We start from the raw sequence: 23,496 nt of genomic DNA, 5'->3' as shown, positions 1-23,496 counted from the left end.
GAACAACTACGAGTGCAATACCATCTCTCTAGGGAGGATTTTGTAAAATATCTGCAAATTAGGAATTTCTTATCTCAAAAAGCAATAACTCTGCAAGCGAATGCATTAATTGAAGACAATATAAAGAAGGTTAAAATAGGAGTGCTGTACTGTCATATGTTAAGTACAAAGTCTGATGACCTAACTCAACAAAATATCAAATGGGGTAATAAATTAGGGAGACAAGACATACAGATAGAAAAATCTCTGGAGATGGCTTCGAATCTATTCATGTCAGCAAAATTATCTGCACAGCATTATAAATCCATATTCAATCTATACTACACACCTGATAACATTTCTAAATGGTCAGGTGACAATATGGGGAAATGTTTCCGTTGCGGATATTTATCTGCGGACGATCTTCATATTTTTTTTAGTTGCCCGAGATTAACAACTCTGTTAAATCAGATTCAGAATTACCTTTCTATTATTTTGGGAAGTCAAGTTCAATTAAGTGCAACACAGATATTATTAGGGGTAGAAATGAGTGCATCAGGCTCAGCTGTAATACAACAGCATACAAAATTAATATTTCTAGTAACAGCCGTATATCGATTAATAATAGCTTCCTGGTGGTTACAACAGAAACCTCCCTCTTTTGAATTATGGAGGGCTCGCTTCTATGCAGTTCATAAAATGGAACACAGTTTATATGCACTTAAAGGCCATAGGAAAAAGAAGCTTGGTTTAGAAATCTGGGGTAGAGTCACCAATTTCATAGAAGCTACAACGTGATTGATGGAACTTTTAAATCTTCTCTTACTTTTGATTGTAGTGTTATTGTTTGCACTAATGGAATACCTTATTGAACGGTTAGTTCTGATTTGGTTTAACAAATGTTTGTATATTCATTATTTAATGATCTGTCAACTGTATTTGAATTATTTATGCAATTTTTTTTGCTGTACCTAAGAGTTTTTTGGACAACGTATTCTGTTAATCACGAGTTATTTTCCAACTAATTCATGTATTTTGCACAAAAAAAAAAAATAGAGCATTATCAATTAAACAAATTATATTAATTATAAAGCGAATTATAAATCATTAAATTTAATTAACTTCCCACCCTTTACCCCTATAATTCCTACAATCTGAACCTAAAATGTAACTTTCAAAAAAATAACACAAGTAAAATTAATTTTGTATTAAATATCAAATAGTATTTCACAACAAATTATAAATTCATTAAAATTAATTTACTCCCCAGATTTTACCGCTATAAACCTAAAACACACACCTAAATAACATAATTGCATAATTGAAATACATATTTATCAATTAATTATGTATTATTAATTAACAACTCATAATTAATTAAAAATGTATTATTTCCCATCCTTACTCATCAACCCTACAACCCACACCTAAAAGTAATCACACAATTAACATAATGAATTATTAATTAATTATTATTAATTAACAAATAATCATCAATTAAAAATAAATTACTTCCCATCGAGTACCCCTATGATCCCACAACCTGCACCTCAAAAAATGTACACAATCAACATAATTAATTAATTATTATTAATTATTCATTAAAAGAAAAATGACTTACCACCCTTTACCCCCGTAACACCACAACCTGATCCCCCCCCGAAAATAAGGAAGTATCAAAGAGAGAGCGAGGAAGGACAATGGGGAACGTCCTTTCCCCTGATTAGCAATAATTTAGAACAGCGTGGATGGACCCACTAATGAATCCTTCTACCAGGATGACTCAGTGCCGTGCACTGGAATAAAATAAATGTAGTAGGTTTGTAAGAAGTACCCTCACCCACCAACCTAGTTCGTGGCATGCTTCATCATTGGGTTCCCAGCTAGGCTGCCGAATGCAACCCAGCTGTGCTTCGATCCCTGAGTTACAGCGGAGAAGGTTTTGGTGATGTGTGCTCAGAGTGGTGAAATAAAAAATGCCTTTGGGATCCCCTGCTGGAAAAAGATTTATTCACGGGTGCCTAGGACACCGTAAAAAACAAGGTGGGGCTATAGTGAAGATGAAAAATTGGTCTTTGTTATCCCCTAAATACTGGTCGACATGTTTCAGGACCATATGACGAAAGTGTTGCTTCACTATATCGGCAGGGGATCCCAGAGGCATTTTTTATTTCACCACTCTGAGCACACATCACCAAAACCCGCTCCGCTGTAACACAGGCATGGAAGCACAGCTGGGTTGCATTAGGCATCCCAGCTGGGAACCCAATGATGGAGCATGCCACCAACTAGGTTGGTGGGTGAGGGTTCTTGTTTACAAACCTACTGGATTTCTTGTATTCCATTGCACAGCACTAAGTCGTCCTGGTCGAAGGCTTCATTAGTGGGTAAGTCCACGTTGTTCTAAACTATTCCTAAAAACATAATCAATTATCAACTAATTCATCAATATCATGTAAAAACTATTTATTATTTAATTAAAAACAAATTATTTTCTACCCTTTACCCCTATAAACCCCATACCCCCTCATAAAATATCAATTTCTTTGTTGATAAAATCAATGTCATTCAGAACTCAAACTCTCAAGATTGGAAATCTTATTAGCAATTTACAAACCTAAAAACTATGCCTAGTTTTCAAAACATTACCTTAGATCAACTCGCAGAACTGAGAAACAAGATACAATCTGGCTCCCCCAATGACCCTTGTCCCGCTAAGATACAAAAATATCTTCTTGCACAATTCCCGGACACCTTTCTCTCTCTTCTCAACCTTTCCTCGGAGCAAGGGGTGGTCCCACGTGCTCTCAAAGAGGCAGTGCTGGTCCCATTGCAAAAGAAAGCTGAAGTAGGCCCCCAACTTTCTGAGTAATTACAGACCAATATCGCACCTTCCACATCCGGCAAAAATACTGGAAGCACACGTAGCAAAACTTTTCTGTGCATCCATTGAAGAAACTAATTTCCTGGACTTCCCACCAGGCAAGATTCACACCATCACACTCCAATGAATCAGTCATCTTAAGTGTAGTGGATGATCTGAAGGAGGGAGCAGACAGGGGGTGCACACAGGATTTGGTATTGCTCGACTTGTCCGCTGTGTTGGATACTGTGGATCACACCATATTAGCGGATATGGCAGCGGCAGGCCTGAGAGGTATGGTCCTGTATTGGATGATTTCAATCTTAGGGGAACATACCATTCTGTTAGGCTGGCACCCTTCAAATCAGCCAGGGTCAATGCCACTTGTGGTGTACCTCAGGGCTCATCCCTCTGCCCTCATCTGTTCAATATCTATATCTGTCCCCTGATCCACTCCCTCCAAACAGGGGAGTGAAGGTATAAAACTATGCAGATGATATGCAGCTCATTTTCCCGATCGACGAGACAGAGGAATCCACGGATTTCTTCCAACATACCATGCTCTTCATTAAAGAATGAATGAGTCACAACTATCTAAAATGAAACTCTGATAAAACAAAGATAGTTATTTTCAATATCCGACTCGATCAGTGGAAGTCAGCACATTGGCCAGCTGCATTGGGTACTCCACCTATCTCTAAAACCTCGGTCAAAATTCTGGGGATCAAAATCAATGCCAATCTATTCATGCATGAACAGATTAACCTGGTTACTTCATCTTGCATCTACCATCTGAGGACTTTCAAGAAAATCAGGAAACTTTTTACTAGGGAGGCAAGCATGGTAATCATGCTGGCCTTGATCATGTCCAGGCTGGACTACGCCAACGCTATCTATTTAGGGCTCCCTGCCAATCAAACCCATAGGTTGCAGCTGATTCAAAACCAACCGGCTAGGCTAGTCTTTCAGCAACCAAGACATTGTCCTACCAAGCCACTTATGAAGCAGCTTCACTGGCTCCCTGTAACTCAGAGGTCCATGTTTAAGACAGGCTGCATGATTTTTAACACACTCTACGCGACGGGCCCCAAATTCCTATACGCAAAGATCTCACGGTACTTGCCCAAATGGAATCTCAGATCAGCCTCAATTAATTTGCTGACTATTCTCAGAATTAATGCAACAACAAAATGCCTGTGGCCCTCTTATTTAGTAAACCGTAATCATTTAAATGTAGACCACACCAATAATTATTTTTGGTTGATCTGGTACCTCAATTTGTACCCTTGACTTTTTATTTTTGAAAGAATTTCATACGTGTATTCAAGCACAGATAAACAAATACACTGACATACCTAACTAACTCACTAAATGTATATACAAATTTCATACAAAAAACAAAATTATATTCATTACATAAACAACACACATATTCGCAACAACAATACAACAATCTTTCACATTTCCATCATTAATGTCAATTAATGATTTTAAACCAATGATTCATCAAATGCCCAGGAACATTAGAAATTTGTTCACAAAGTCCTAAGTATATTTAATATGCTAATATGTTCCTGTTGATAAGCCGACGCGTTTCGAGTTGGGGCCTCCAAGGTTCCCAAACTCTCATCAGGGCCTTTTGATTAATCTGTGTGAGAGGTAAAATAATAAACACTATTTAGTAAAATCATACTGTTCGTCTCGCTCTTGTGCCATTTTTCAGTCATTGCCCAAAGTGTACCTGTAATTCGATTCGCTATGGGAGTGGTATTCAGGGGCTTCTCGATTGGAAGGGCTGTCTCTCTTGGTTGTACCCTTGTCACTGTACCAGTGCGCCGCTATTTGTGGGGAGAGGAGATAATGAGCCTACCATTGTGCAACTGTTAGATGTCAACAATGATATATGCTAGAACTCTTTAGTCAAAAAGGCGTCCTACCTTGTCTTGATTTCTCGACTACTCGTGAAGGATTAATTATGTGGCAAACGTCGTGCATGTAATCTCCACCTACTCAATAGAAACATGTATTAGACTATGCCCAACCTGGTGAACAACCTCAAACGCTATGTGGCGGCTGTGTACTGAATTACGTTCCACACGCCTCATACCTTCGCACGGGTGTGCCTTCCCGGCCGCGTTATTTCTTTGATGTAGCCTTCATTCGTGGAAGGTCGGAAGACAGTGCTTGTACTGCCAGCGTCTCTGTGAAACAAATGGAGCCAGTAAAAGACTCACGCATTGTGCCTGATTGTGACTGAAAATCTAATGCGCGAACGTTCAGCGGGTGCCGCTTACCTTCTATTTTCACCTTAGCAAGCGCACCAACGTCCGATCCCGCCTGGTACCAGGAACCGTTTGGCTGTTGTTTACTACGGCAGGCGCCATATTAGGTTCACAATGTGATTGGGCGCTCAAGAATTGTGGGAGATGTAGTCTCTCGCGCACTGGGCTATGAGAACCATTGGGCACTTTCTCATTTTATGGGACAAGGATAGGACCTTTTCGTGTGTATACAGTCAGACTCAAGACCCCGTTATTGCAGGCGCGTTCACACTCTGGATAGTTCGGACATGCTGTTCAGTCCGGTTAGAGTGGTATTAAATTTCAAAATTAAATATGCTTCTTTTTGAAGCAACATGCTTTCAACATCAGCAGGGCACTGTGTATTATTTATTACAAATAAAACAGACCATACGAAATCATTTTCATTATGTGACTTCTCAATGAAGTGCTCGACCATGGGGGCAGTAAGCACCTTCCTTTTGGCACAATACGAACAGAGATTCGTTGACAGGAATAACCCCTTCTCTGACAACATAGTCCAATGGTTGCGTTATATAGATGACGTCTGGCTCCTGAGGCAGCAAAGCCAAGGATTGACTATGCAGGCAGCCAGGTGGCAGACTGAGCATCAGTTTTATAGCCTGAATTTCCAGAACCCAGAGGGTCTGGTGAATGATGGGCCACAAGCGACCTTTACCTCCTTACCTTGGTTGAACTTGTCGGTAAAGTCCAGGCAGCACTTCACCAGGTTCCACATGAGCTTGTAGGCATCAGCTGTGAGGATCTGCAGACCTACGGGTCCTATCTCAAGTGCTGTTGAGAGAAGAAAAAAGGCTGTCATCAGAGATAGGAGGAAGGAAAGACAGTGGGGTGAAGCAGTTCACATCTGCAGCCCCTGAAGTTACCCATGTATATAGGATTTCACTTTCTGGTTCTGACATGACAGAGCAGGACATAGCTTGAGTTCTAATTTCTTCCCAACAGAGGGTAGGGCAAAAGGAAGATGGCAGTCAAGGAGATAACTGCATTTCTCCCTAATAATCAGTAGATGGCAGAATAAGATACAGGTGCCACACTTATGTATCTATTAGAGGTGAGAGAAGGTCATAGCTGGAGGTGTCATCTTCCACCACCAGAGGGCTGAGTGCTTCAGTGCTTGGTCCCAGTAATGCTGGTGAAGGTGGCTGCATTGTTATACACATTTCTATGGTCTTTGGCAGTGGTATTGAAAATGTGGGATTCTGTTAAAGAGTCTCAGACTCAATCGCCTCCATGACAGCATTTTTCTTTTGAGATTTCTGAAAAGTGGAGGCCAGGTCCTTGAAGGTGAGTAACAACTGTGAATATCTAGCAGCTTACAAGAATAAATGGAATTGTTCACAACACAGCCAGGATCTCTTTCTCAGTTTGAGACTAAGCTTTTTCATAACTTTTAAGACTCCTCCTGATGTATGTATTAACGTAATAATGTGCCTCAGCTTATCTTGCTGGGCTTTGATGGCACTCAGGCCGTCTTGAACATTTATGGACGTGGATCCTGAAGAGTGGTATGACATTACAATGAATGCCTTTACCACGCATTCTTTACCACGCAATGTGAAAACACTATCAGCCTGATTCATCAAGCTAAATTGCACTCGCAAAGGGCAAGATTCTCAGAATCTTGCCTTTTGCGAGTGCAATTTTTGCATTTGGGATTCATCATCCCAAATGCAAAATTCGCTAATAAAGAATTCGCACATTTGCGAAGAATTGCATTTAAGGAATCTCTATTTGAGATTCCTTAAATGCAATTCATGAATCATTTTAAAACTGCGAAATCACAATTTTGGGCCGCTATTTACCGAGAGGTCAGACCTCGTGGTAAATAGCAAAAACTTAGAAAAATGCATTTAAATGCATTTTTCCAAGTTGCATGTTACACACACACACATGTCCTTTGGACATGTGTGTGCGCAACACCAATGTAGATTACATTTCAGGGGTGCTACAGGGTGTCCTTTGGACACCCCTGCACCCTTGAAATCGCATCCTTATTTGCGATTAGCTAATTGCTAATCGCAAATAAGGAATAACTCCCCATTCATTCCTATGGGCCTGTAGGCCCATAGGAATGCATGGGGAGTTATTCCTTATTTGCGATTAGAAATTTGCTACTCGCAAATAAGGAACATGTAGGAATCGCAATATTTTTTGCAATTCCTACATGAATCCCGTTTTGCAAGTCCTTAATAGCGATTCCTTATGAATCGCTATTAAAGACTCGCAAAACGGGTCTTTGATGAATCAGGCTGTATATTTATATATGTACTACTTATTGGCAGTCACCAGTAGGTAGTTATTTGTAGGTCTGCATTTACATAGACGGAGCCTTCTTTGGTGTTCTAATAAATTTGACCCTGTTTGACGAATCTTCACAAAACTTTCCAAAACAAAAAGAGCATCCACCTCAGCTCCTTCATGGAAAGTTTCAGGGCAATCCGTCAAGAGGGGACTTGGACAAAAGGGGGTCCCAAAATGCACAACCTCCATGCATTTTCCATTGACTTCTTTAAGACAGGTTTTAGCAAAAACTGCTGAATGGAATTACACCAAATACGGCAGGAAGCTGAATGTTGGTCAGCGGGTTGTGCTTTTTGTGATTTGGTGTAAATCTGTTCAGTAGTTTTTGAGATATTAAGGGTAAAAATATTTGTATATTTTGGGAGTTGAGCCCCCGAGAGTGCCGCAGGCGTCCTGTGGGAGAGTGAAATCAAAAATAGAGGCCTGTGATTGGGTGAGAGGCACGTTATCCCTCTGAGCTTTCACAATCTCATGGGAGCAAGAGACTCCCGCTTATTCCGTGAGGACTCTGATTGGCTGGCTGTTGGAATGCTAGAAATTAAATGGCTGCCTTAGAGGTGTCGTTGAAATGGTATAAAAAAGCTATATAAGGGAGCAGCAGACACACATCCTGTCTCTCTAAGTTTAGAGAGGAGGTGTCTAAGGGATGACGACTATGAAGAAAATAAATGTATATTGTTTTTAACAAATTTTTATGATCTAGCGAGACTCTTGTGGTATTGTGAATAATAAAAAGGGGTGGATGAGTTCTCCATGGCCTTTATTAGTAGGAATGCATGTTGTGGTTGTTGTTTTTGACAGGAAGTGTGTAAGAGAAAAGTACTGTGATAAGTACGTGGACGCAAGATTTAGTGAGGAGCTGCTTGTGTGCTACATTTACCCAGTTTTAAAACATTGCTGTTTTTGCACTATCAATTTTTTTATTCATCAATTGAGGTTTATTTTAAATTGTTTTAAGCAGTTTATTGTTTTAGTCTTTTTGCTTCTAAATACTTGATCTTACCAAGGGCATCCAACTCTCTGGTCCGCCGCGGGTACTTTGTCCTGTTTGTGCGGAGGGAGTGTGTAGAGATGCCTCTCCTCTCTACGTTAGATGACCGCCATACTCAGAGGTTAGTGGCCTAGTTTTTTATCTGTGTTGCTGGCGGGATTGCCGAGCAATCAAGGATAAATCAGCATGGAAACTAAGGCGTGCAGCGGACGCACGCAGAATGTGCACCACTAGGGCGCCGAAGCCGTGCCAAAAGCAAGCCCATCTGAACCCGTCCACCCCCAGACGGCACCAGGAACCCTGCTCAATTGATTAAATATACGAGTGAAGAACTTCTGGCAATTCAGAGAGCTGGTGAGTTATCTTCTTGTCGCCCTCATACTCCATCCTCTGAGCTAAAATGTTACAAATGTCTAAATTGTAACAATGACTTTAAGGAGACTCATATAGAGCAACAGGATCATAGGAGACCCGAAGAAGCCCCAATAGGGGAAATTGGCAGGCAAGGTTTAAGGAGGGAGGTCTTGTGTATGCTTCTTAACACAAGATCTCTTATAAAAAAACAAATATGAGTTTGCAGATTTCCTGAAGCATCATAATCCAGACATAGTCTTTCTCACAGAAACCTGGCCTGATAATTCTTCTTACCCAGTGTTAGAATTGGGGGTCTCTGGTTGGCGCAGGTATGCATTTGCGACAAGCAGGGACCCTCTCCTCTAAGTCAGGGCAAAGGATTACTCCCAGAAAATAACCCCTGCTCACCCTCTAGGTAGTGTGGTGCAAGCAGTCAAGGATAATCTCTAGAGTACAGGTAGCTAAGCATTTGCAATATACCACACAGCAATCACCAACCCACCACACAGAGACACAAGGCTGTATTTGTGTAAAAATATATCTTTATATAGGTTTCTTTAAGCAGGCTTTTAAATACAGTCTTCACTTCAGTAAGGGTTCCAGTTACTTGTAAAATTGTCCCAATGCTTTAAAAAGGGGTGCCACAGTTCTTTATAGCAATATTGAGGGCCTTCTGCCCACTTCCTTGAAGGTACGGCACTCCTTGGCGCCTCTGTGCACTTCGTAGCGCTCTTCTACGCGTCGTTCGTCTTTGAAGGAGGTGCCCTACTAAACCTCATGCATCTCGCGTGAGCAGGCGTACGGTGCGGACACTGTGAGCTCCGCAGTGCGAAACGTACGCTATCTCCGATGCAGGCGTACGCTCCGTACAGCTCCAGGCGTACACAAGCGCACGGGTCTCCTTAATGGCAGGGCACGCAGCGCACAACTTTCAGCGCATATGCTCTAGTTCCCCAGCCAGCAGTATGGCGGCTGGAAGACTCGTACGCGAGGGGAGAGATCAGGGGGACGTCTCACTCGCACGGTGCTGGCAACTAAAAATAGAACATAGCTATCACAGGGCGCCTCGCGGACACCGCAGTCCAGAGCGCGATGCACAGAGCACGTTTGCACACAGTACCTTGAGCTTCGTAGGGGGGGTTCGGGGCGGACAGTGCAGATTGAGTCGATATCCCACGTTGCAGTGCCTTCCTCCCGAGTTGCGAGCTTCAGCTCGGCGGTGCTGGAGGGTAGCGTTGCGTTGTGGGTCGATTCTTTGTGCACTGGCACCCGGGTCCTAGAAAGAGGGGGCGGGGCCCCGAGAAGTGGTGTGAGGCGGCGGGTAAGGGCTCCGGCGCATACTCCTTTGCTCCACACACCGCTGCGGTCCAACGACGGTGGTGGCTGCAGATTTCAGGCAGATTACTTCAGAGAAGACGGACCCAAAGCAAAGTCCATTCTTGCAGTGCAGACCACAATTAGGCAGGCGACAGTCACAGTGCTAGGGCCAGCGAGGCTGGTCTGTGCGGTGCAAGCTGGGGCCTGGCAGGCAGTAGTTGCGTTGCTCGGTCGGACGAGGGTGCCCAGGGCCTCTCAGAGGGCTCAGTGGATTTCCACGGCGCGATCACCTTTTCTTTGGCAGAGCTGCGGGGAAAATGCAGAGCTCACAGCAGCTTCTCTTTCCAGAAGGGGGGGTAGCGCCCAATGTTCCTGGGGTGCAGTTCAGGGGCAAGTTCACCAGCAAGCCCTTGGAGATCTTTGTAGAAGTTTGGCAAAAGTTGAAAATAAAATAAAGTCTTTCTTAGTCTTTGTCTCCTCTCCTTCTTGCAGCAAGGCACCCACCACAGGCCAGTCTCTCAGGCTAGAGACAGTAGTCCTCCATGCAGCTTTCCCAGGTCCTTCTCTCCGGGCAGAGTTTCTTCTTAGCGCAAACAGGATCTGATTTGTTAGGAGCAGGGCTCCTACTTTTATACCAAGTTTATTTTGTTCTTTCAGACCAGGGGGGCCTTTGCATAGTTCACTTCAGCTTTGGAGCACTTTGTTTTGCCAAAACAGGTTTCTGCTTTCAGTGTGTGGGGCAGGGCAGCAGACGCTCCGCAGGAGGTGGAGCCAGCATTGTGAGCACAAGTACAGTCAGGAGCACCTTGTTGCCAGTCTTCCCTCTTCTTGGTCCAGGTGTCGGGCAGAGTCATCATTCGCTCCCCAGGGGGCGGAACCAGCATTGTGGTGGCAGAGCACAGCCCGATTCAGAGTCAAGGGGCACTCCCACCACCTACTCTGGTGTAATCCCCCTATTCACCACCTGTCATCCCCAGCCCTGTCACTCACACAACCCAGACAGGAGATACACATCCTGGTAGAGGCGGGATGAAATGGTTAGGCAAGCAAATGCTAACTTTCTAAAAGTAGCATTTGCAAACACAGGATATTAAAATAAACTTTACTAAAAGAAGTATTTTATTATTCTGAGTTCAGGCATACTAAACTTGACTTTCTACCATGTTTCCTGAGCCTGCTGGGATTATAGGGTGTAATAATTCCAGCAGCCCATTCTGGTCTATGAGAACAGGTAGCCTTGCAATAGTGAAAAACGAAATTGGCTGTAATTCACTATTAGGACAGGCCACACACATCAGGGCTTGTCCTACCTTATGTTTACAATGCACCCTGCCCTTGGGCCTACCATAGGGGTGACTAATATGAAGTAAAGGGAATGTTTAGGGGCTGGCAAGTGTGTGCACGTGCGCAGTTAGCATGACAGTACCAGACTGCACGCAGGTCTTGCAATGGCAGACCTTAGGCACATTGTGCGGTGGCACAACCAGTGCTGCAAGCCCACCAGCAGCATTTGTATTTACCAGCCCTGGCACGACTGGTGCAGTAGACTAGGGACTGACAGTAAACCAAATAAGCCAAACATGAACACCAATCAATGTAACAATTTACAACAGGGAGATCATATGCACTTTAGCACTGGTCAGTAGTGGTAAAGTGCCCAGAGTCCTGAACCAACAAAAACAGGTCAGAGGAAATATAGGAGGAAAAAGGCAAAAAGTTTAGGGATGACCCAGCAGGAAGGGCCAAGTCCAACACCCAGATATGAATATGGGGGCATATTATCAAGGGGGTTTATCTCCGCTTTTTTGGCTTTAAAAGCCAAGAAAGGGGAGATAAAATTATCTCCCTATTACCTAGCTGTCGCTAACACCAGTTAGCGACATCTAGTAGGAGATAGCGACCATCTTGGGCCCCACTTTGCATGTCAGTGATATTTATCACTAATGACATGCAAAGTGGGCGTGCCAAGATGTTAGCGACTAGAAACAGTCGCTAACATCGCTATCTCCTATTACCAACTTTTGGAGATATTCGCGCTAAGCGCGAATATCTCCAAAAGCTAACACCTGCCCTGAGCAGTTCTTAGCCATGTTATCCAATGGGAGGTGGATAACATGGCTAAGAGCATTAGCTCGGTAATGCATGAATATCGCTGACTTTTCAGCGATATTCATGCATTGCGGCCGTTTTTTATCGCATTTGCGATAAACCTTGGTAATACGAAGGTTTATCTGCGATAAAAATCGCCGCAGCTCAGCGGTAAAATATTGTCTCTAACCAAGCAATAGCGATAATTATCGCTATTGCTTGGTAATATGCCCCATTGTCTTTCCAAAGGGATACAATATAGAGCGCCGGATAGAATAGGCAAAAAAGAGGGCGGGTTGCGATTGTGTTTTGTAGCACAATAGAGGCCAATTTTCAGCCAATATTTCATCTGGAATGTGAGGCGCTTGGTTTTGCTTTAAAACTGAACAATAGATTTACCTTCCAGGGCCTACTGATTTACAGCTAATTCTAATACAGGATTTCATGGAATCCTGCACATACTACCCCAGTTTCACATTAGTGGGCATCTCCAATTTCCACTTGGACCTGCAGAATAATTCAGACACAAATAAATTAGTTGATATATTTAAGAGTCTTAATTTAAATCAGTTAATAACAGAACCAACCCACCTTGCCAACCATACTCTGGACAGACTATTTACTAATAATCTGGAATTAAAAGTAGAGAAGGTTTTGCCGATAGTAGGGTCGGATCATAACGCCATCTTTTTTTCCCTCCAACAACAATATGGACAAACCTAGAAGCATTAACGATTAGCCCTGGAATACATTTAATGTCGGTGAATTGAGGCAACCCAAATAATTCGACTGTGAATTATACGCGGCGGCTAAACGCAGCTGCACTAAATTTTGGTGCCAGAAAAGATAGTAAAAAGTAATAGGAAGTATCTCTTAGCTCCCTGGTTCTCACTAGAACTAAAGGCCTTCCAAGGGAAATGCAGGCTGTAAGAGCATTTATGGAGAAAATAATACTGTCCAAATGAAAGGGTTAAATATAAAGAACTACTAACGCAATATAAGGGTCTAATAAAAACAGCCAAAAGCATAAGCAAAAATTCAAGTAGAGAATGCTTTAAAACTGTTAAATCTTTGTCAAAATGGAACACTGCGTGCTCCTTCAGTCCAGAAGAAGCATTTTGCAAAAAGCTGGCAAACTTTTTCAGTTTAAAGGTACTTCTATCTATCAAAATTTCTCACCTTCCCCAAACACACTAAGTGCAGATGATTTCTCAACGTATGTGCAGGAATCTGATATACAAAATACTGACACTCCATCTAGAAACCCACAACTTTGTAGTTTTTCTCCTTTTACTAAATTAATTAGTCTCATCAATCTTATTAAATCCAGGGCTCCATCAGGTCCCTGTCCATCACAGCTTCTTAAACAAGCTTCCAATGTGGTTGCCGGCCCGCTTATGGAACTTTTTAACGAGATACTGAGGGCAACTCCTGAATATATGGAAAAAGGCATCTATTTTGTCACTGATAAAGAAACCTTTGTTGGACCCAATGAATATATGTGTTTGCCATATAGGCCTATATCTTGCCTACCTTTTTCGGCAAAAATTCGTGAAAAAACACTGACTGAGGAGATTTTCGCTTTTTTGGATGCTAATTTGCTGCTCAATCCTTCACATTATGACTTTAGAGCAAATCGTTGTACTGAATCTGCCTTGGTAGCAGCCTCTGAGGAAGTTAGAATGGTAATCGATAACGGTGGAAAAGCAGCACTGTTTTATTGGATATCGCTGCCGCTTTCGTCATGGTTTGCCTCCCTTCTCCTTATCTTGTGTTGTTCCTCAGGGGTCCTCCCTTAGCTCCACGCTATTTAATGTCTATGTTAGCCCCCTCATCGGACTCATTCCAAGCCATGGTTTAGCTGTGTTCTCTTATGCAGATGATACACAGATAGTGGTATCTATCTCGTCGGACGTAAATAAGTATGCCAGAAACTTTTGCAACTGCAAGTCCCAGAATGGCACTGTAGATGCAGAATAATTATCTGAAATTGAATTCAGACAAAACAGAGGTGCTGCTTTTTAGAAAGAAGAACTAATTCTGGAATGACTCATGGTGGCCGTCGAGCCTCGGTATTCTACTAACTCCAGTTCAGAAAGTTAGAAATCCGGGAGTCATTTCGACACTGAATTATCCTTTTCAGAGCAAATCAACTCTATCACCTCTTCTGGATTTTTAGTGCTGAAGATTCTGAAAATAATCTTTCCATTTATTTGCAGAAGACGGTTATATCAGCTCTTGTTTTCTCTAAGCTGGACTACTGTAATACTCTGTACTTGGGTTCCCAGAAATCTGTGATAAAGAAGTTGCAGGCTCTGCAAAATGCAGCGCCGAGAATGCTGCTAAAAAACCCTAAATTTAGTCCTCTATCTGAATCATTGCAGAGTCTGCACTGGCTCCCAGTAAGAAAAAGGATTATCTTCAAGGCCATGTGCATGGTTCACATGGCCCTTCACCGGACTGGCCAAAACTATTTGCGAGAGCGTTTTTCCTGGTATAAGCCAGGCAAGTACCTTAGATCCATTTCTTTATGCTTTGTTATCATTTCTAGATCAAACAAAACAAGATGGGGAGGTAAGGCCTTTTCCATCTGTGCAGGTAAATGTTGGAACTTACTTCCTTTCACGCTGCAATGTCAATCCTCCTTGATGCAATTAGGGAGCAGCTGAAAACATGACTGTTTACCAAAGTAGTAGAATAAGCTGCGGCTGCTAGAGTCATGTTGCGTCCTTACGACTTACTTGCTTTCTGTTTGCCCCTACGATCTTTTACTTTCTTCCTTTTCTATTGCTACCCGTAGGTATGAGCGCGCTTTATAAAACCAATTTCATTCATTCATGAGTAGATGGTTTAAAAAAATAAGTTACAATGCGGGATCGTAAAAAGTAGGAAAGACTAGGTGATCTTTGGATACACTCCTGTATGCACACTGTTACTGTAGGAAGGAATCTTACTGGAGATGGTGTTTACCAGAGTGAACTATTTATGCCCAACTGCCTTGCAAGAGTTGTGAGTAGAGTATAGTCTTTTCCCACATCCTACTATGAACACCCATTATCAAAGAGAGGGGTGCTAGCAGTAGGGACAGTCATTGAACAGAGCATACTATGCACAAATGTAACCCAAGAAAGAGGTTTCGATGGGGAGGCCAGTCTCGCTCTTGACAGCCTAATCGTAGGGGAGTGCAGAATACCGCAGAGTTACCTAAAACACTGCTAGTGTCCGTGGACTTCCCCGAGTGGCAGAGATTAGGTACATTGCACTGCTTGCGCTTATTTTTAGCACCAGGAGACGGTGATGTGATTGGGTGCTGAGCCAAAGATAGTTCATATTGTTCTTGATTATTTGGCAGAAAAGGAAGGCTGCTGAGTTGTGCTCAACAGAAGTAACTGAATTTGGAACTGAGACAGACTGGCGTCTTCAGTTGCATATGAGAAACTGCTCTAGAGGGCTCATTACGATGGCAGGCGGGCTTGGTCCGCCCGCCACCGTAGCAGTGATTGGGTCCGGCCGCCATGCGTGCAGCGATCCCACACATACAATTATGATGGGATCGCCACCGCAGCGGTTATGTTCCGCACCTTTAACATTGCGGCGGTGGCTGCTGACAGCAGCACCGCCTGATGTTAAAAAGAGCATGTTATGCATTTCACTGCACTACGTGGCAGGCACTACAATGTGCCTACCACTTGGTGCAGTGAAATGTAGAGGGGCACCCCCCCAGTGCACTCACGCCTCCCCCCAACACAAGGGGAGACCGCAACGGGCCCCTGAAGCTATTCTCCACCAGCCTTTCAATGGCGGTTCAACCGCCATAGACAGGCTGGCTTCCGCCGGCATCATAATTGTGCCAGCAGAGCCTGCTAGGCTCCGCCGCCATTGTGAGCATGCTGACCGCTCTGCCAGGCAATCATGACGATTGCTACCGGCGTAAAAGCGGCGGGCGGACTATCTGTCTGCCATGATACCCACCGCCGTCATGACGATGGCGGAACTATCTCCGCCGCTAGCCCGGCGTTGGCTATTTTTCCACCATCGTAATGAGCCCCTAAATTCAGGTAATTAAAAACATACTTTACAAACTTTGTTGAGAAGTGTCAGTAAGTGCACTACTGTTGGTAAACATATTCTATACAAGGTTTAGTAAGTCAAAAGCTGTTTGTAGAGGGGCAAGTTTATTAATATAGGTTTTGAGAGGTAGACTTCAGAATGTAAAGAGGCATCACCAAGTATTGGACGTGGTGTTAAAAAATGAAAATGTCAATCTGTGTGTAGTTGTACTTCAAAGAGGCGGTGTTGCTGAAATTATGAAACAAGATTCTGCAAACTGTTAATACAAGGCCTAGTATTTTTATAAACCTTACTGTATATATATTGTACCCATAGGAGATGTTTGAGTGGATATATAACTATTTCTAGAGTTAAACACTGTGCTTACTGTTAGGAAAGGTGTGCTAAGAGGAATATGCTACTTTATTGAACCATGTTTGAAGACATGTTAGAATTTAATTGTGGATAAAGAAATGCAGTGTTTGAGGGTGTGGAAATTTTAAAGAGAAAATAATATGAAGCAAGCAGTAGTGTAAATATGTTATTGTGGGTAAAAAATGTAGAAATCTTCAGAGAATATAGTGATCTATCATTGTTATCAATTAATGATCAGAATGTAACCAGAAATATTTTGGTTATTTTGTCTTTTTTAGGAGGAAGATGGAAAACAGAAGCTCTGAAAAACAGAAGTAACATGTCACACAATATGTGGAGGAGGTAAACAAAAATTGTCTAATTTAGACAAAAGACAGAACAGTAACTGTGGAAAGCCAGGAAAAGAATTTAATTGCACAACTGATGTTGTTCTTACTGCCTACAGTGACACTGTACCCTTTGAGAAGCTTGTTTTCTGTAGCTCTACTTAGTAATTTTGATACAATGATTTGTTTACTCAAGCAGCAAAAAAGTGCTTTATTCTGATAAGGAGGGTTATCTGCTTTAGCAGGAAGTACCCTGGGAGAGGTTATATCAGCTAGTTGAAGCAATGTGTAGGCAGCCGAAGAACTGTGCAGTTTGGCTGCACGATTTAACTTTGTCTTAGCTATCCTTTCAGAATGACTGTATCTACAATACTTCTGGAAAGGATGTAACACACTGAGTGTTTCTACTTTCCCAGCTGAAATCCTTTTGAAATTTTTATTTTATTTGAACAGTCTCTATTGCCACCTACCATGCCAGAAAAATACTATCAAAGGAGATATTGTTTGGCAGCAAGTGTGGCTGAAACACAGGAAAAAGAGACGTTTTTTTTTACAGTTGTTGTAGTTTGTAAATGTAGTTGTTGTTTGTAAAGTTATTAAATTGTTTGTTTAAATAAAATCTTTAAAGTTACTACAGATTTTTTCATTAATTACTATAAAGATTTCAAAATGATTACAGTCCTGCAATGTTGACTTAAAGTGTAAGTTCCATCTTCAAGAACTGCAACTGTATTGCTGCATGTATATGTATGTTTAAGGTGCTATAGAGAGATGTGTGCTTCTTCCTACTGTAGTATAAAGAGTTTTATACAAGAGACAGGTTTTGGCAAATGCATTCTCGTAGCATACTTTGAATACATTCTCATAGTATACTACCCACTAACGTCCGCTGCTGAAGAGGGCAGTTCTTTTGCACATTTTAGTATATATAGGTCTGCATATAATTGGTAATTGGGCAGGACGTAGATGTCTCCAGAGGTATTTAAAATTTTTCAATACAGACTCTGGTGGCAAGGAACATTCAACAGAGTTCCCATCGAGGGGAATGCTGGGACATGTAGTTGGAACAAACATATGGTGTCCTCCAATGGGAGTGAGGCAGCATGTACGTAAAAACCCGCAGGTGAGCACCAGGGCTATTGGCCTTTGAGGAAGGGACACCAGCCGAAACGCGTCATGCAGTAGAAGAAAAAATAAATCCCTGCAGACCCGCTAAGTTCCCTGTTGTTTCTTGAAGGAAATAAAACAATTTAGTGTGATATATATATATATATCTATATCCAATGGGCGGTCGCCAGTAGGTAGTTATAGTTAGTACCTAGTTTCCATAGGAAAAGCATTTTTTGACTTGGCTATAACTTTGGCATCGTTTGACCAATCTTCATAAAATTTTCCCAAAAAAGTGTCATGGTAGGTACTATTGTTATAGAAAGTTTGGGGGTCTTCTGTGCAGTGGGAACTGAGAATTTGGGGTGAAAAATAAGGTTACGTTTGTAATGTTAATTCCCATAGGAACCTTTAGCCACACCTACAGCCTGAACCGCTGAACGGACTTACACCAAATTTCGCAGGTAGGTAGATGTCGGTTCAAGTAAGTGTCTTTTGTTTATTTTGTGTAAATCCATTCAGTAGTTGTTTTGAAACTTAAGTTTTAAAATTATAATGATATTTCTGGCCGTGTTTATTTCAAGGAGGTTTCGCGATGAAATGCGAATTCACGAGCCAATGAGAATGTTCTGATTGGCTGGACGTAATCTGAATAGAAAGTTGCGGCCACCATTTTTCTATAGGAACAGTTCCCAGGGCTGAAAATCTCAGTGAAAGCCCACATAAGTGGTCAGGGTGGAGATACTCTGACCCCATGGTTGAGAAATGGAGGTGTTAGTGACACAAGTTATGTTTCCAAAAATGTACGCGATATTCGCAGCTACTCCGCAACTGCCAGCATGCCCCTCCCTGTGTACCATCATGGGGACATGGCAACTATCAACGTCGTCACAATTATTGGTGGGAATATAAAAGAAATATCAATGAATCGATAATACATAGTTATTGAGATATTGATAAATGTTTTTATAGAGTTATTTATATAGTGAGTTATTAACTGTGATGGTTAGAATTAATTAAACAGTTACAATTATTTTATGTGGTGGTGGCTATTGAATTCCTGCTTTTGCTTTTTGCTTTCGTGACTAACTGCGGGGATCACGATTACTGAAGTCATTGCATTCTCCGGCCTCAATGCGAAACCAGAAAATAGGTTTTAGAAAAGGTTGTTCTCGAAATACACTAGAAAAGCATGAGTTCAAATTGTACAGTAATTAACCCTTAGTGTGTAAAATACTGTAGTATGTGTGCATATATGTGTTTTCACTTAATGGAAAATGCACGATCATGCGGTTAACAATGTCATCGCGACGTCCCGCAGAACCGTGAAAATCGGAAATAGGTCTGAAAGATGTTTTTTAAAGGAACTAGACCAATACAAGATTAGGAGTTTAAACATGCTTTGAAAGAATTCATGAGTGATGTAATATGTGAGGTCATAAGCAGGGCATTGGGGAGGGGAGTTATAGTTAGCTCAGCTAACTATAACTGCTGAATAATAAAAATATGTGTTTTTGATAAAAACAAAACCATGTAAATTCACCTAAATAACTGAAGGTTAAAGTAACGTTATAGTCAGATGAATTTCTCAGTGACAACATTAACATTTTTAAATAAATGAACACAGAAATTCAGCAGTAAGAGAATTAGAGTTTGCCTTGAAATGCTTAAATTGAACCTGAGCTAGGGAGGCCTCCGCCTTCTCGACCCAAAATCGTACCATCTTGCTGGCCTGTTGCAGTATGCCTCAATGTGGTGCGACAATGGCCTCGGTTGGGAAAAGAGATTCCTGTCAGGTTCCGTTGAGGTGGCTGACCTCTCTCTCGAGTTACTTATGGCTGGGTGAGCGCTTCCAGCAGGTACCCTCTTTTTGGTCCTGCAGGTGGCATTGGCGTGTGTGAGGGCTGACAAACAGGTGATGGGTTGGGCACCCTATGCCAAGCTCCTTCCAATCTGGTGGCTGCGCCCTTTTGTGCATATATGGGAATCGGTCAATGTCTCAGCTTGGCTGCCAGAAGTCATGACTTCCTAAACTAAGTCTTCATGTCATGGGGGAAATGGGTAGGAAGACACAGAGCATTACTCAAAAAGAAAAGAAAATTCTGGAACAAATCGCAACTAAGTCAGAAATAACTATATGTCAAGCTGAGAAGGGGGGAGACATGGTCACCATGTACAGGGATTTTTATTTGGAAAATGTTCAAGCTCATGTTGAAGACACCACAATTTATAATAAATTGTCTTTTGATCCCACAATGGAATTTACCAAAGTCCTCACAAATATCATCGACCATGCAATGGAGCTGAACATCATTGGAAAGGATGAAAAAAACATACTTGTTGAAACAGAACCCATTCACTCTAAACATTGATATGATTCCTAAGATTCATAAACATGCTACCTACCCTCCATTTCGACCCATAGTCTCCACCATTAACAGCATACATGAGCCAGTGGGAAAATATTTAGACAAACACTTGCAACCACTAGTACAAAGCATGAGTACGTACATAAAGGACACCATGGAATTTTTATACATTTTATAATCAGTAAAAAATACTATTACTCCAACTACCATCATGTGTACCATAGATGTCAGGGCATTATATACCTTCATTTCACATGACTTAGGTATAACAGAAGTTGAATTGAATCTTTTCTTGTAAATCTTGAAAAAAGATGGATTAAAAGTATTCATCGTGGAACTCTTACATTTTACTCTATATCACAGTTGCTTTAAAAGGAAGGCCCACTACTATATATAGTCATCCAGAACATCGATGGGCAATTGCGCCGTACCGGCGTATGCAAACCTCTTCATGTATAGATTTGAACAGGATCACATAATAAACCAAGAGTCATGGACATAAAACCTGATATTGTACAAACGATACATTGACGATATTATTATTCTATGGCAAGGTTAGAGGTCGACCTTTTACAATCCATTGAAAATCTCAACAGAGTAAATTAAAGGATTCAGGTCACCTCATCTATAGGCACTAAACAAATCACGTTTTTGGACACTTGTGTGACTTTAACTAATGGTGAGCTTCTAACTAGTGTGTATACTAAACCCACTGATCGTAATAACCTTCTCCACTATCACAGTTTTCATCAACCAGCTTTAAAAAAATATCTTCCGTATTTTCAACTACTCAGGCTAAAACGCATTTCTTCCACTGAAGACTTGTATCAAGAAAGTATGAAAAAGTGTACCGATAAATTCAGGGAAAGAGGATTTCCTGAAGACATAATACAGACCGCCATTGCTAAAGCTCTTACCAGAACTCGAGAAAGTTTATTACACAGCCATAGACAACAACCTAGAGAAAGGTTAATCGTATTTGTATCCAAATATAGTACACAGAGTTTTCAAATTAAAAAAATAAAACTTTATTAAAATATTGGCCTATGCTCAGAACGGAACATGATTTCAGAGGAATTTTCAACTCACAATCCACATTTGTTTATCTCAGAACTAAGAATTTAAATAAACAAATCATAAAAACACCAAAGCTGGAGATTGAAAAGAAAACATTTCGAGGAACTGTACCCTGCATGATGCGGCAATTGCAATTCCATCATTAAAGGCAATACCATACAACATCCTAGACGCAGGATTACAATTAAACTCAGGGTAACGGCCACACGCAACAGTCAAAACTTGGTATACTTATTAAAATGTCGATGTGGTTTAGCTAATATTGGTAAAACAGAAACAAGGATATGAATTTGTCTCAATGAACATAAAAGCAATATCAAACTAAAAATTGCAAGTCAACAGTAGCTGCACATTTCGCTGAGAAACAACACAATATCAGTCAATTACGGTTCTTAGTTCTGGAACAAGTACAGATACTACCAGGACGTGACAATGCAAAATTCCTTCTACAAAGAGAGATATTTTGGATTAATCTGATGGACACTGTTAATCCCAGGGGATTAAATGAACGCATGGACTTCAGCTGTTTTCCTTGACAATAGTTTGATTCAATATAACTTGAACAATAAGAACAATCAGTCATTGTTTTCTTTAAGGTTTTCTTAGGTTGGGTATTATCACGTACATTTGTGTAATGTTCTTGATTTAGCACACGTCAATTGATTTAGACTGTTTTTATCCTTTGATGTATTTGAATATCTAAACCTCCATGTAGTATCAAGCACACTTTTGTTAGGGTACATTATTGTTGCCAGGTTTTCAAATTGTACCTGTCTCAACTTACACATGTATTCTTTCACTAAGTATTCACATACAATACAGGTTTGTATAGTATTTTTCCCCAACTTGTATACATTACATGTTGACATAGTATGTCTTCACCATCCAAGTCAGATATGAAGTTTTTTTACTTTCGTTAACCCCGCGTCTTTTTAAATGCACACGTGTCCATTGCACTTTTTCTATCAGAACTCCAATTTTGTTGCCAGGTTTTTAAATTGCACCTTGTCTCAATTCACACATGTATTCTTTCACTAAGTACTCACGTACAATATGGGTTTGTATAGTATTTTTTCAACTAGTATGCATTTCATAGTATGCTTCTACATTTAACTCGGAAATGACGTTTTTTCACTTCCGGTTTACCCCACGTCTACAAATATGCACGCGCGTCTAATGCACTTTTTCGATCAGAACTCCGAATTTCAAACTTGCTCTTACTCCAACAGAGGTGAGGATTCGTATTTATTCACCTCACAGAAAGAAATATGTGTAATACATACACAATATATTTACTTTTTATTATATTAATTATATATTTGTAGACACAAGCTTCTAAGCGCAGCGTTTTACGATATACTGCCCACAACAGACACGCTTCTGAGTGCCGAGTTTTAGGACAACAGTTAGTTATGTGAGTGTTTGTACCACAGCATTTATTATTAGACATTAACAAACACAGACTCTAGTCTCTTATCAGTCACATCAACTAATGTGGGCACACATCCAGACGCAAAAATGTTCGCGTCGTGTAGCCGTTTTTGCATGAAGTATACGAAGTATACTTTCCTTTGGTCACTATTTCTCACAGATTTCACTGTTTTTTTGTCACTACAACTTCAATGAAAGCTATGTCACTTTGGTCAAGCATGTCCACGTTTTTTTCATCCAGCATGAACTCAATCACTTCAAGTTCAGCATTATCTCCATTTCCTGATTCATAAAATGGTTGTACTGATAACTAGTTTATTTTGATTTCCATAGACATAAAGCCCCTGACGAAGGGCTACCGCCCAAAATGCATTGGGCATATTGATACATATCATGTATATCAAAGTAAATTATAAATCTATTGTTATGATGGGATAACACAGGACCTCCTGAAGAATAATGTCAAATGAAGAATTAATGAAAATGAATGAAGAACATAAGGAATTCAATTTGAAAGTACTACGCGTTTTGATTTAATTAAGAG

General features: G+C 41.2%; 1 protein-coding gene across 1 annotated transcript in view; it reads right to left on the bottom strand.

The window, feature by feature from the left end:
• The window catches only part of LOC144770645 (N-acyl-aromatic-L-amino acid amidohydrolase (carboxylate-forming)-like), a 123,511-nt gene that overhangs the window by 47,501 nt on the left and 52,514 nt on the right, over window positions 1-23,496 (bottom strand). Inside the window, exon 4 of the mRNA XM_078655383.1 lies at window positions 5,830-5,937. Coding sequence (XP_078511509.1) covers window positions 5,830-5,937 — 108 coding nt within the window. The remainder of the gene's footprint in view (window positions 1-5,829; window positions 5,938-23,496) is intronic.

This window comes from Lissotriton helveticus, chromosome 1_1, assembly GCF_964261635.1.
Source record: "Lissotriton helveticus chromosome 1_1, aLisHel1.1, whole genome shotgun sequence".
NCBI classification, from domain to species: Eukaryota; Metazoa; Chordata; class Amphibia; order Caudata; family Salamandridae; genus Lissotriton; species Lissotriton helveticus.
The sequence above is the reverse complement of the archived record's forward strand: the minus strand, read 5'-3'. Positions and strand labels throughout refer to the sequence as shown.